The sequence below is a fragment of the Dermacentor albipictus genome, chromosome 10, assembly GCF_038994185.2.
Source record: "Dermacentor albipictus isolate Rhodes 1998 colony chromosome 10, USDA_Dalb.pri_finalv2, whole genome shotgun sequence".
NCBI classification, from domain to species: Eukaryota; Metazoa; Arthropoda; class Arachnida; order Ixodida; family Ixodidae; genus Dermacentor; species Dermacentor albipictus.
The window spans coordinates 55,695,672-55,710,629 of NC_091830.1; the positions used below are offsets into that span (position 1 = coordinate 55,695,672).

A 14,958-nucleotide genomic window follows, 5' to 3' on the forward strand; every position below is an offset into this window, starting at 1 on the left:
GCTCCATTGTGTATTGTTTTGCAGCAGCACTCGAAAGATGCGGAACGTCAGCACGTTGGGAATGCTGGCGTCGTTAAGGCCAATGCCGAAGGTGACAGGTGGTGGATGAGCCTGAGCAGAGCGCTTGAACTTCTGGCGACCTAGGAGATACTCGGACTTTGCCTTTGAGCAAGTGAGCTCCGTGGATTCAACATGAGATTGTACGGCATTCATTTCAGCGTAAGCACTGGGCAGACATTTTGCCTAGTGCGCATTTCCAGCGCTTTCTTGACAGCGGTGGGTTCCGTGAATAATATTCCGCGATAGTCTTGGGTGCCCTGCGAATCAACCTGACGAGAAGCTCTGGCTTTACAGCTTGCACCATAAAGCCAACCTGGCACCCTACTGGAAAATTTCGGTCGAGCCGTTGCGACAGCTGTATCATCTGCTCTGTCAAAATTGCGATGTTTTTTTTTTATAGCTGAACTTGACCTTAAAACAAAACTTGCGTTCGTTATATGCAAAGGACGCTGTTGAATATTTTCAAAAAATCTACAATTCAAAGAATTGTCTCCCAATGCATAGCATTCCTTTGCTAGGCTGATATTTAGCTCTCCTATTTGGTTTCAATATTTCATTTGAGATGTGCGCCGTACACCCCCAAATTTTAAGTTGGGCCTGCCCCAAATTTTACTTGGGACACTAGTAAATTTCAATTTGGCCTACCCGCAAAGAAATTTCAAGTTGGCTTACCCATAAATTTCAGTTTGTCCATGCCGAACTCTCAATTTGCCCCACACCACAAGTTTCAGCTGTCCCACCACAAAATATTATGTTAACTTACCCTCACTCAGGTGTCTACATGTATTTTCTGTAGTACTCTATGTATCCCTATTGGTTTGCATAAATCTGATCATATGTGTACACTTTTTGATCAATTTTTATTAGTTTCGCGTGTTCCTTCTCGTTGGGAGAGTTACCAGTCATATATATCTACACTATTATAACTAATAAATATGTGAACTTCGCAGATTACGCATTTATTCTGCTGATACAAGGCACGGCGCTTTTTGCGTGAAAGGCAGAGTTTCCGGTACTACTCACCAAAGGTGGCTTACGCTTTAAAAAAAAAAGGCGTCTCCCACTTTTTATAGGCGAATCAGCCACATGCAGTTACTTTTCATAGGCTTTATTTTTCACGAACGCGCGTCCCGGTGATTTTCATGTGGAAACATGCAACCTTTACCTACCGTAGCGGCAGTAATATATTGTCACGTGGTAGTGACAGTGAAGAAAGAAGCAATAACACAGTAGCAATACTGTGAACGAGAAAACTAACTTTTATTGGGCGAACCTGTGCCCACAAAAACAGGCTACACTTATAGCACAACGATAGCGGCGAACACGGTCGGCGATCGTCGGAAAAACTGATCAGCGGGTCAAGCGCGTCGGCTTTTATAGATCAGTCGTCGAATGTTCCAGATTAACTGATGGGACCCGCGTGTCTTCCACAAAGTTCTACACTATTCGTGTCACGCGATGAAATCTGATAACACAAGGTTCGGCGACAACAGGCACGCGGATAGAAGCGTCGATAACTTTCCAGAAACTTCGGATACATGCAAGCGCGTCCCGCGCTGCGCGATAAGATTTGTTAGGCGGTGAAACCTGGTCGCCCGATAAATATAAATACACGTGTCAATACCCCCCTCTTAAAAAGCATCGTCCCGATGCTACAAAGAGAGCGAAACACAAAGGGACGCTTATTAAACATAAGTAACAAAACAACGAAAAGAAATAAAGTCCAAAGGTCAGTTACGCGAAGTCCCAAAGTTCGTCAACGCTGGTGGTACGGCTTGAGCCGCACAACGTGGACAATTTCAGGTCGTGAGCGGCGCCGCTGTGACAGCGAAATGCCGTCTGGCACGACCTCGTAGTCCAGTGCACCAATACGTCGGATGATCTTGTACGGTCCAAAATAGCGACGCAAAAGCTTCTCGCTCAGTCCTCGTCGGCGTATAGGGGTCCATACCCAAACACGGTCGCCGGGCTGGTACTCGACGAAGCGTCGTCGGAGATTGTAGTGTCGGCTGTCGGTCCTCTGCTGGTTCTTGATTCGCAGGCGGGCGAGCTGTCGGGCTTCTTCGGCGCGCTGGAGATAGGTAGCGACGTCAAGATTCTCTTCGTCCGTTACGTGCGGTAGCATGGCGTCGAGCGTCGTCGTCGGGTTCCTGCCGTAAACCAACTTGAATGGCGTGATCTGTGTTGTTTCTTGCACCGCCGTGTTATAAGCGAATGTTACGTACGGCAGGACGGCATCCCAGGTCTTGTGTTCGACGTCGACGTACATCGCTAGCATGTCGGCGAGGGTCTTATTCAGCCGCTCCGTAAGACCATTCGTCTGCGGGTGGTAAGCCGTTGTCCTCCTGTGCCTTGTCTGACTGTATTTCAGAATGGCTTGGGTGAGCTCCGCTGTAAAGGCCGTTCCTCGGTCGGTGATGAGGACTTCTGGGGCGCCATGTCGCAGCAGGATGTTTTCGATAAAGAATTTCGCCACTTCGGCTGCGCTACCTTTCGGCAGTGCTTTTGTTTCAGCGAAGCGGGTGAGGTAGTCCGTCGCCACGACGATCCACTTATTTCCGGTTATTGACGTCGGAAAGGGTCCCAGCAAATCCATCCCGATCTGCTGGAATGGTCGGCAAGGAGGCTCGATTGGCTGTAGTAATCCGGCTGGCCTTGTCGGCGGTGTCTTGCGTCGCTGACAGTCTCGGCATGTTCTGACATAACGGGCGACGTCGGCGGTCAGGCGCGGCCAATAATACTTTTCTTGTATCCTTGATAGTGTCCGGGAAACTCCGAGGTGTCCAGCGGTCGGATCGTCATGTAGGGCATGCAATACTTCTGGACGAAGTCCTGACGGGACAACAAGAAGGTAGTTGGCGCGGACTGGCGAGAAGTTCTTCTTCACGAGTAGACTGTCTTGAAGCGTGAAGGAAGATAATCCGCGCTTAAATGCCCTGGGGACAACGTCGGTGTGCCCTTCCAAATAATCGACGAGGCCTTTAAGTTCCGGGTCCGCTCGTTGTTGTTCGGCGAAGTCTTCCGCGCTTATTATTCCAAGGAAGGCGTCGTCATCCTCGTCATCTTGCGGCGGCGGGTCAATGGGAGCGCGGGATAGGCAATCGGCGTCTGAGTGTTTTCGTCCGGACTTGTATGTTACGGTGATGTCGTATTCTTGTAGTCTGAGGCTCCACCGTGCCAGCCGTCCTGAGGGATCCTTTAAATTCGCTAGCCAACACAAGGCGTGATGGTCGCTGACGACTTTGAATGGCCTGCCATATAGGTAAGGGCGAAATTTCGCTGTAGCCCAAACGATGGCGAGGCATTCCTTTTCGGTTGTAGAATAATTGCCTTCCGCTTTTGACAACGACCGGCTAGCGTAAGCTATCACGTGTTCATGTCCATCTTTTCTCTGGACCAGGACGGCGCCGAGGCCTAGGCTACTGGCGTCAGTGTGGATTTCGGTATCGGCGTGTTCGTCGAAGTGCGCGAGTACGGGCGGCGACTGCATGCGTCGTTTGAGTTCTTGAAATGCCTCGGCCTGCGGCGTTTCCCACTTGAACTCGACGTCGCATTTAGTTAGCTGCGTCAGCGGCTCAGCGATGCGTGAAAAGTCCTTGACAAAGCGCCTATAGTAGGCACACATGCAAAGGAATCTGCGCACTGCCTTCTTGTCGATTGGCTGCGGGAACTTTGCGATGGCAGCTGTCTTCTGCGGGTCGGGGCGTACTCCAGATTTGCTGATGACATGGCCAAGGAATAGAAGCTCATCGTAAGCGAAGTGACACTTTTCCGGCTTCAGGGTGAGCCCTGATGACTTGATGGCCTCTAATACTGTCGCAAGCCGCTTAAGGTGATCGTCGAAATTTCCGGCGAAGACGACGACGTCATCCAAGTAAACAAGACAGGTCTGCCACTTCAATCCTGCTAAAACCGTGTCCATCACGCGCTGGAACGTTGCAGGCGCCGAGCACAGTCCAAACGGCATAACCTTGAATTCATAGAGGCCGTCTGGCGTGATGAAGGCGGTCTTTTCGCGATCCCTTTCATCGACTTCTATTTGCCAGTAGCCAGACTTGAGGTCCATCGATGAGAAGTATTTAGCATTGCAGAGCCGATCTAATGCGTCGTCTATCCGTGGGAGGGGGTATACGTCTTTCTTCGTGATTTTGTTCAGTCGACGATAATCGACGCAGAAACGTAGGGTTCCGTCCTTTTTCTTCACTAAAACAACTGGAGACGCCCACGGGCTTTTCGACGGCTGGATGATGTCGTCGCGCAGCATTTCGTCGACTTGTTGTCTTATAGCTTCGCGTTCTCGCGTCGAAACTCGGTAAGGGCTCTGGCGTAGTGGTCGAGCGCTCTCTTCGGTGATTATGCGATGCTTTGCGACTGGTGTTTGTCGAATCCTTGATGACGTCGAAAAGCAGTCTTTGTATCGTCGAAGCAGACTTCTGAGCTGTTGCTGCTTAATCACGGGGAGACTTGGATTTATGTTGAAGTCTGGCTCGGGAACTACGGTCGTCGGGGTAGATGCAACAGAATCCGAGAGGACGAAGGCATCGCTGGTTTCCTGTATTTCCTCGATGAATGCGATCGTCGTGCCCTTGTTGATGTGCTTGAACTCCTGGCTGAAGTTTGTCAGCAACACTCTCGTGTTTCCTCCGTGCAGTCGAGCGATCCCTCTTGCGACGCAAATTTCACGGTCGAGTAGTAGACGTTGGTCGCCTTCGATGACGCCTTCTACGTCAGCGGGTGTTTCGGTGCCGACCGAAATAACGATGCTGGAGCGAGGCGGGATGCTCACTTGATCTTCGAGCACACTCAAGGCGTGGTGGCTACAAGGGCGCTCCGATGGTATCGCTTGATCTTCCGACAGCGTTATTGACTGCGACTTCAGGTCGATGATGGCGCCGTGTTGGTTCAGGAAGTCCATGCCGAGAATGACGTCTCGTGAACACTGTTGCAGGATAACGAAGGTGGCGGGGTAAGTCCGGTCATGAATGGTAATTCTTGCCGTGCAGATTCCAGTCGGCGTAATGAGGTGCCCTCCAGCGGTCCGAATTTGGGGGCCCTCCCATGCAGTCTTAACCTTCTTTAACTGGGCGGCGATGCGTCCACTCATTACGGAGTAATCGGCCCCTGTGTCGACTAAGGCAGTGACTGCGTGGCCGTCGAGAAGCACGTCAAGGTCGGTGGTTCTTTGTCTGGCGTTGCGGTTAGGTCGTGGCGTCGGATCACGGCTGCGTCGTGTTGAACTGAAGCTGGAACGTCGCTTCGTCAAGTCGTCTTTCGTCGGTGTAGTCTTGGCTTCCTGACTTCGTCGGGACGGCGGCGTGTCGTCATTAGGTCGTCGAGACGGTTTCTTCGTCGTCTTCGTCGGCGGCGGAGGATCTTCGTCAATTCGACGAACAGCAACCGCACCTCCATCGGTTGCTGCTTTTAGTTTTCCGGATATGGGCTCGCAGAGCGGCCCCGGGCTGGGCCGGTGTATGGTCGGTGCTGCGGCGACAGGTAGCGGCCTGGTGACGGCGAACGGGACGGTCGTCGAGGGCTCCACTGAGTAGCGGCGAGGTAATCGGCGATGTCACGAGGGCGTTCACCTTCCCTCGGGCGCTGTGCGTTCACGGCGAAGCCTCGCAATCCCAGGTCGCGGTATGGGCATCGGCGGTACACGTGCCCGGCTTCGCCGCAGTGGTAGCAGAGTGGGCGGTGGTCGGGGGCGCGCCAAATGTCCGTCTTCCTCGCGTAGGTGCGCTGGGCGACGGGTGGGCGTGCTGGCGGCGGCGGCGGTGGACGACGGAATTGCGGCGTTACAGGGACCTGGCGTTGTCGCGGAGGGGGAGCTTGACGGCGTGCGATGGCGGCGTAAGTCATCGCTTCTGGCTGGGGCTGCGGTAATTGTGGTTGCACCTCAGGAACTCCTAGCGATCGGTGCACCTCTTCTTTCACGACGTCGGCGATCGAGGCCACTTGAGGCTGCGACGATGGCAAGACCTTGCGCAGTTCTTCGCGCACGATGGCCCTGATGGTCTCGCATAAATCGTCCGTGGCCAGTGATTGAATTCCGGAGTAGCTTGTTGGCTTGGTGCGTCGGTCAAATTGCCGGTTCCGCAATTCCAGTGTCTTCTCGATGCTCGTCGCCTCACGAAGAAACTCGTCGACGGTCTTCGGTGGACTTCTTACCATACCGGCGAAAAGTTCCTCCTTTACGCCACGCATCAGTAGACGTACTTTCTTCTCCTCGGACATTTCTGGGTCGGCGTGGCGGAACAGACGGCTCATTTCCTCAGTGAAAATCGCGATCGTCTCATTCGGCAGCTGCGCTCTTGTCTCCAGTAGAGCTTGGGCTCGTTCTTTTCGCACGACGCTTTGAAATGTTTTCAGGAAGCCGCTTCGGAAGAGGTCCCACGTCGTCAAGGTGGCTTCTCGATTCTCGAACCACGTCTTGGCGGCGTCCTCCAATGCGAAATAGACATGTCGTAGCTTGTCGTCGCTTGCCCAGTTGTTAAACGTAGCGACCCTCTCATACGTTTCCAGCCAGGTTTCCGGGTCCTCAAATGTGGAACCGCGGAACGTCGGTGGTTCCCTGGGCTGCTGCAGGACGATGGGGGACGCTGGGGCTGCCATTGCGGTTGCCTTGGCCACAATCTTCTTGGTCTTCTCAGGTAGAAGTCCGTGCTCCGGGGGCAGCTGTTGAAGACGGCGGCTTGCTCGGTGGTCCGGGATTACGTTGGTGTTCTGTTCGCGGTCTGGGCTGGGATCACGGCTTGTCGGGGGCGTCCTGTACATGGACGAAAAGCACCTCCACCAGATGTCACGTGGTAGTGACAGTGAAGAAAGAAGCAATAACACAGTAGCAATACTGTGAACGAGAAAACTAACTTTTATTGGGCGAACCTGTGCCCACAAAAACAGGCTACACTTATAGCACAACGATAGCGGCGAACACGGTCGGCGATCGTCGGAAAAACTGATCAGCGGGTCAAGCGCGTCGGCTTTTATAGATCAGTCGTCGAATGTTCCAGATTAACTGATGGGACCCGCGTGTCTTCCACAAAGTTCTACACTATTCGTGTCACGCGATGAAATCTGATAACACAAGGTTCGGCGACAACAGGCACGCGGATAGAAGCGTCGATAACTTTCCAGAAACTTCGGATACATGCAAGCGCGTCCCGCGCTGCGCGATAAGATTTGTTAGGCGGTGAAACCTGGTCGCCCGATAAATATAAATACACGTGTCAATATTCCGCTGTCTTCATAATACACCGGTACTTGTGAGAATGCTGCTGTACAGAAGCAAATTGTGGATTTTTATTGGAGTGTAACATTGCTCATCAGCTACAGACTCCGAAAGTGACGCAAAAGTAAGCACTTCATGCACCGAAGCAACTGGCGCCGCGACCTCAACTGCCAAACTAAACTTTTTTTTTTCTTCTGGAGTATTTGGCGTTCCAGCGTGGTATTCTTTTATTTCTTAAGATGGCCTTTCCACGATGATGATACACAACAGAACCTTTCAGGTGTTTACAAAACAATCGTCCCTTGTGTCGGGTTCCTTTCTTCGAACCTTTTTCTTCGAACGCACTTCAGAAGAAATAATGTTTAAGGGCAGTTTAAAGGAAAAGATTTCTCGCTTTAGGAAGAATCCGTATTCCGAGGACTCGCCTTAGCGAATCTTGATTACCAGACCCCAAGTAAGCAACGCGATACAAGTGAACTCTTAACAGGCTGACAATTACAGTAGCGAAAAGTGCATCGTGGGGAGCGCTCAACAAAGATTTCCTTCGAAAACGCTCCCTTAAAGCCCAGAAATATGACTGATTTTTTTTACTAAAACCCCAATATCTCTGTGATACTTCTCTTAAGGAGGATGGTACTACTATGTTCGTAGGGTAACTAACAAAATTAGATGCAACGATTTAGAAATTAAAGGGTGTTTGGTATTACGACGATAAGATCTGGACGTTATCGATAATGAAAAGTTTTCTATCATGTATGATCAATCATGGTATGAGCGACATCGCTATATCTGATGTTCATCTTGCCGGAACGACACATTCTAGAAAGGTCGGATGCGTGAGAGACATGCAAGGACCCCGAGGTTTACGAGGACACTTGTTAGTGAAATTGTATGGTATGCGTGTATTGTGTACGCACGCAAGTGCAGCGCCAAAAGTGGATGTTTTTTTAATATTATGACAGCGTCTGTCTGAATATCAGCCTCCTTTTCGATTTGCGCTTTCGTACCGTTCTCTTTAACTGCATTCCCCTTTGTTTCATTCTCTCACCCCCTCTCCATCACGCAGTGTAGAAAACCGAGCATCCGTCTGGTTACCTTCCTGCTCTTCGTTCTTTCTCTCTCTCTTTCTCTGCTCAATTTCATGAATGTTTTTCGTATACGAAGAAAAAGACCTCCTGGTAAATGTTGTGGTGGTGAGTCTAGGGTGGCATGTTCGACTCTAGGTGAAGTCACTTCTTTTTTCAAAATTTGTTTTCATATCCTACGAGGCAGCGTTTTATGTAGAGACTTTGGAAAGACATTGACGGCGATGCTTTGAATACTATAATGCAGCGTGGGTCAGTGCACAGCTCACAAAGTTCGTCCCAATATCTACTGCAATAATTCTTCCATAATCACGATAGCACTGATATTCTGGCTTCCACGACGTAGTATATTCTTCAAATTGGCTTCGCTTCTTGTGTGGTTTATTTACCTATATAATATTATTATACTTTGCGCACATACTGTTCTTGCCAGTCTGACAGCTCTCACGTTCACGTTGCTTTTTTCATTTAGTTCAATCAATACTTAACTCAATTCATTTAGGTTTACCACGCCTCAGTGTTGTCTTTTATTTCGCCTGCTCACTAGCCGATAGCAATAATTAGCAATGCTATGGTTCCTTAGGCCATCATCAGCGTAACCTTCTAGACAACAAGCCGAAAGCCATAGTTAGCAATAATATGGTTCCCCAGGTCACTGACATCACCAGCGTAAGCTTCTAGAATATTGACACGTGTACTTGCTTTTCGGGTTACCACGTTTTCACCATCTAACCAATGTAGTCTCTATGCACAGAACGCGCTTCCATGTATCGGAAGTTTCTCGAATGTTCTGATAGTTTTATCCGCGGTCTGTTGTCAACGAACCTTGTGCAATCTGATTGGATGTATGCGTGACGAGGATTGCGTAGTACTTTCTGGAAGACAAGCGGGCACCCGTGATTACTCTGGAACCTTCGATGACTCATGTATGAAAGCCAACGTGCTTGACGTGCTGATCAGATTTTCGATGGTCGCCGACTGTGCGCGCCACTATCGCAGTGCTTTGAGTTTAGCCTGTGTAGAAGGCACAGATTCGCCCAATAAAGCGCTATTTTCGTCATTCAAACTTTTCCTGCTTTCATCACCGCCACTTCTACGTGACAATATTGGCAAGAATGAATGGATGAGCCCTAAATGGCCTTGACAGAATTACTTGGTGGGTGTCCGGGTATGCACTGAAGATTAGTTACGTGATTCATTAGGCGTGTGTATGTTGTGTAGATTTATGAACAGCCTGCGCTTGCGTGTATGTGTATATATATTCATGGGCCACTGCCCAAACTAAACTAGAATGAAGTGCCCCCCGTGGTGTCTTTATGTGTCTTCCTTTGGTGTCGGTTTTAGCTTGTGACAAAAATGTCTTTCAGCAAACACCAACTAGGTCATCGAGCAGTGCAGTTGCAACATATTTCGAGGTAGATAAAGCCGTTCTGCCATTGTATTGAAGCTCCTTGTTCTCCTCTTCTGGTAATCGCACCGTTTCGTCTTCGTTTTGACCGCATTGCATATTGTATATTTGCTTTTATGCTTGAAGGTTTGTAACCAGAATGGTCCGCACTTACGCGAATGTTTCATGTGCACATTCGCTGAGCAGTTCTTCATGAGCGGGGGAATTTATTTCCTTAAGTCTGACATGACGAGCGTGAACATGATGCAATATCGAATAATCACGAGATGGTACACACAACCTGGAGAATGAAGCACATATAATGGGCTTGCTCATTCTCGTGCATTGCGTTTCAGTTAGTTTCTTTTAAGTCATGCTTTTGATTTGCTTTACAAGACTGCCTCTTGAGCTGTGCTGTTTCCAATTCCTTCTTAACTTGAACGTAACTTTAGCAGTTTATTGCACATGCTAGCTGGTTTGTATACTGCTTGTTCACCATATAATACGTAGTTGTATTTACATAATGAAAAGAGACCACTTATTACAAGGACGCAGACTTTAATGCTTTACTGCCGTTGAAGGCAATTGGAGTGCTGGTATTTAAAGTTGATATCAGTAATTGTAGTGCACCAAATGTTGTAATTTTCACGACATCTATGTAAATATAACGGAAACATATGCAACATCGTCATATGCTATATATGCTTCCTAGTTTACGTAACAATCATACGTTACGCAACAGGTTACGCCTACAGCTATCCCATCGGCGGGCCATTTCCATACGATCGCATTAGCCAAGTTACAGGTTGATTATTTAAGAGAGGATTCATGAATTTATAAGAAAAATGTGGTGAGAGGGAAATGTTTCCTTAACAAAGGGATAAACGGCTGAGCCAGTAATGCCTACTTTTTCAATGTAGCAAAAAAAAATTAAATGTGTGTATAGATGAAATATTTCCGAAAGAGAGGAGGGGCCGGGTAAATGCAGAGGACGGAGATCTAAGATGCAATGCTGCTGGTGCGATGACGGGATGTCTTTGCGTCATATCACCTCCAGACCCCGCTCCTTTCTGTGTTTTGATTGACCTATCGTTCGTAGAGCCCGTTGACTTTTTAACTCACGCAGCGTAATCTTAGCAATGGTTTATCAGCATTACATCATCACCCCCAGTCTCCTCTCCTTTCTCGATCCTCACATTGAGCTATCCTACACCGTTATGTTGTCCCCAAATTGTATCACCGCATCACCACTCCCTTTATTCCTTTAGTCTCTCTTCGCTCATTTCGTGGTTATGCGCCTCCGCCGCTTTGCTAGGCATTGCATCCTTGAAATATACAGGTCTTTATTAGTACTCCAGCAATATTCGTTTAGCGTTATCCTTGAAGTCCTTAAAGAAAGTGTCGCAAAGGTGCGAAATTTTTCACGATTAGTTATTTGTGCTAAAACCAATATTGCGTAGACCAGTTGTACAGGCTTTTGGCTATGACGTTGTGCTGAACAAGTTCATGGATTGGCTTTCCAGTCGATGCGATTGCGTTTTGATGGGGCGAAAATCAAAAAGATCGCGTACGTTGCACAGGTGTGCATTAGAGAGCCTCAAGTGTTAAAATTATTGTTGAGGCCTCGGCTACCGCATACCTTGCTATGAGATTGTGCTTTCGGGACAAGAAAACCCACACTTTAGTTTTATTACAGGGATGTTGTTAGCCGCTGGTTCGTCATGAATTTTCATGTCACCGTCCTTGGTGAAAGAAAAATGTGGGCCGGTATCGGAGATTGTGCGATAGTGGGGCCGATCTGCGGCGGAGGTGAAGCCGGCTTCAAGCACTACGCAAAGGGAAGCGAAAAGGGGATGAATTCTTTGTAATCACGCGCACAACACACAGAATATCATTCATTTCAATAATGCACAGGCACAAAACAAGCATCCCAACCACATAATTGATGATGATTCGCTCCTGCTAACAAGGCGAAGCACGTCGCGCTCCCTGTGTACCTTTCCCGGTAGAGAGTGCTGTTGCACAAGCTTCCCTGGCGACGGCAGCTTGAGAAGTGGGGAGTGATGCCACAGAGTTTCATAGATAAAACAATCAGCTTAGCAACTGATGTCATTGTTGTTGCAGCACTGCTAATTGTAGCCTAAGCAGTCGCAATACGACCAGCGATGGCGAGCGGTAAAAACTGCCGTTGCTTCAAATAATACCATTGCTCTAAAGCAATACAGCAATGCGAAACCTCTCAGCAGCTGTAGTAGCTGTTTTCAACAGCTTCCTTAGACATTCACTTTGCAGGGCCAGGAAGGCAAGTCACCCTCTTTTTCCTTTCTTTTTTTGAGCAACGATCTGCTGGCTTTATTTTTCAGTAAGGAACACCCCAACAGAATGCACATCCCACGACCAAAAAACACATCGGGGATGTGGCATGCTTGGCAATAAACATACGCAAAGTCGGGATTTACCTTATGTCTACAATGCTCCTAGTCGACTCTACATGTGGTGCCAGAGATGGCTTTCATTCAACCATCAGCAAATCTTTCAAGAAACCCTTCACAGAAACTGTTGTATTTTGACATTTGTTTTGTACCGGCGGTTCTATCGGTGCTTCCGCTTTCGGAGGAAACTGCGTCTTTTTCTGCCGGCGAGGAAGAAAGTCTCAGATTCATCTGAAAATAGAAGCATCAATTGCGATGGCCAATTAGTAGAAAGCTACACGAATGAAGGACAGTAGCTTTGTATGTCATATGAACGCGTAAACGTTCGCTTACAAAACAAACTAGGAAGCAATATGTCAAGCGCACACAGGCAAACTTCACCACATCTAACTTGACGAGCGCCGACACTCGCTGTGAAAACGCTAGCGATAGGAAGAGGGAAAGCAGCAGCGAGCGAAATTACCTTTGTGCTGTCTCTCAATTCAACGTGAACAAAACGGCGAGGACACAGCGCAAAGGAAGCTATGAGCCCTCGGCCCACCTACCCTGTGTACTCATTGCAAATGGCTTTCACAATAGAGCCTGTGCGGCTGACTCTGTACTCGTGGCAGAATGCTGTCAAGATAAGGCCCGTGTGGCCGCGCACAGCAGCACCGTACATAGCAGCCGGCCTAGTATAGTACCCCCAGCCCCGCGCCCTCGAGGCCTTGCGCACAGTGTAAGACGGCGTGCTTCATCCAGGCCTTCATTCCATGAGCGCGCGAGTTCCAGCCATGATCATCGGGGCACTCTTGCACGCTTTCACTCGCGCCTACAGAGATACACGGCGTGCGTCGATGGTGTAATCGCACTTGGACATTATAGGGACATCACGGCGATGCCAATGGCGGCCGAATTGCGCCACTAATAACCCACTCATAAATATGAGTAGGTTACCCACTGCTATTGTGTACACACCTGTGTGTAACCAAATTATATTACTTTCATATTTTCCTGAATGATTTTATTCGACTTGAAAAAAATACACGTACGCACCGTTCGTCATAAAAATGGGGCCTCTAACTTCTACCACATTTTGATTGGCATCTTGAGAACCAAAACAAAAAATGAAATGTTAGCTGAGCACATTTAGATAAAGAATTGAATCTCTGGACTAAAATAATACTGGTGGTTTTAGAACTTTATTACCAACGTAGCTTTCATGTGATTCCCGTCAATATTCTTTTTTCGTGTTTTTGTGCATGGGAACAAGGGCATCCTATATAATATTTCATAGAAAAGAGGCAACGAGGTGCGTTATTAGGGCATATTTCTAAGTTGCGCGCTGGTCGATAAGCTTTTGTCGAATTAACAAAAACATGCCTTCAGTTCTTTTTATGCTGCTTCTTCTTTTCACATACCAGTGGAAAAGATAAGGATCGCAGAAGCAAAAATAATCACAAAAAAAACTGATTTCAATACGTTATACAGGATAATGTTTGTGCCAATAAGAACAACAATGATAATAAAATGAGAAGGCAGAATAGTGGTAACACATGCGAACTAATTTGATATGCACTGGCTGCGCGAGTGGCGACCATTGATGGACGATTTCATAGTGGGTATGTGCTACAGTGACCGAGAATTATTACCATAATCTTCCTGATCGCATTTCAGACCTTGAAGACGAATCTTAGGAAACAGGCCTGTAAGTCCTACTTTGCTTACGCCAGGCTCGTGGCAGGGGCGACGCAGTGAGCCTTTTTGCGTACTGTTCCAAATAGTCTTGCTGAAGGCGTTTTATTTATTCAAGTGCAGTCAATAGAACCACCGTTATTTTTCCAAACATATCGCCACCTTCGCTGTCTGCACTAAAGACGCCAATTTTTCTAGGATCCTAGACCACGATGTTCCCCCTAGGCCCCGCGACGATGTACTGGTGGTGGAAAATTGGCGATCTATTCATGGAAGACGGGCACTGGGAGGAAGGTTGGCGCAATACAAGCATGACCTATGCCTCTTCTAGCCCCCTGCCGCATTGTCCACTTCAAGACAAATTAGTGGTAACTCTGCGGGACAAGGCAAGACAGGTAAGAAATGTTACCATTGATAGACCGCACACTGGAAAAAGGCAACAGATATGCATGTTACGAGCCACTAACTGGTAATTCTATTTGTTTCGCTTAATATCATTCTGATTCGCCATTGCATGCGGCGGTCGCTGATTTTAGGGCGCACGTTTGGAAACAGAAAAAAAGCTCTCAGTACGGCTGAAGATAGCCGCGTGGCTTTGCAAGTAAAGAACACAAAAATCAGTAGCGTTACCAGTAAAAATGGCGTGCCCATGCTGCTTCTGGGAGCTCGCCCTGATGTAGTTTTTACTGAAATAGTGAAAAGTATTTTACATGAAAGAACGCAATTTACGAACTATTTTTCTGCGAGACGTATTTAAATGCGTTCAGTACAATCTGGTGTTATCTCTGGTTTTGGCGCCGAGGACACGCTAAAGTTAGCGCCCTTGCAAACTCTCCGAAAGGGAGCAGAGTTGCGCCTACTTTTTCCTTTCGCAGCTCGCGCCGCTACTCGCCAAGCATCGTCACATGATCTTAAATGACGTCAGTGTTACAACGCGTTGCAGAGAAGCCAACTTCGCGGATGCGACACCAACTTTTTATTACCTCAATGCCTTCAACATCGCAATCCGTTGCTCTAGCAACACGCGTGACATCACATGAATTGCATGTAATCTCACGAATAGCATGACATGACATAAATGGCAGAGATGCATGA

The 14,958-nt window shown here is 48.2% G+C and overlaps 1 protein-coding gene across 4 annotated transcripts in view; it reads left to right on the forward strand.

Moving 5' to 3' along the window:
- Positions 1-13,786: 13,786 nt before the first annotated feature.
- The window catches only part of LOC135917054 (uncharacterized), a 68,176-nt gene continuing 67,004 nt past the window's right edge, over positions 13,787-14,958 (forward strand). For 3 of the 4 annotated variants that reach the window (XM_070527988.1, XM_065450545.1, XM_065450544.1), the window contains exons 1-2: positions 13,801-13,876; positions 14,070-14,258. In XM_070527988.1, the coding sequence (XP_070384089.1) occupies positions 14,076-14,258 (183 nt within the window). In that variant the 5' untranslated portion in view covers positions 13,801-13,876; positions 14,070-14,075. Of the gene's footprint in view, positions 13,877-14,061; positions 14,259-14,958 lie in introns of all 4 variants that reach the window. The other variant, XM_065450546.1, reaches the window with a different exon arrangement.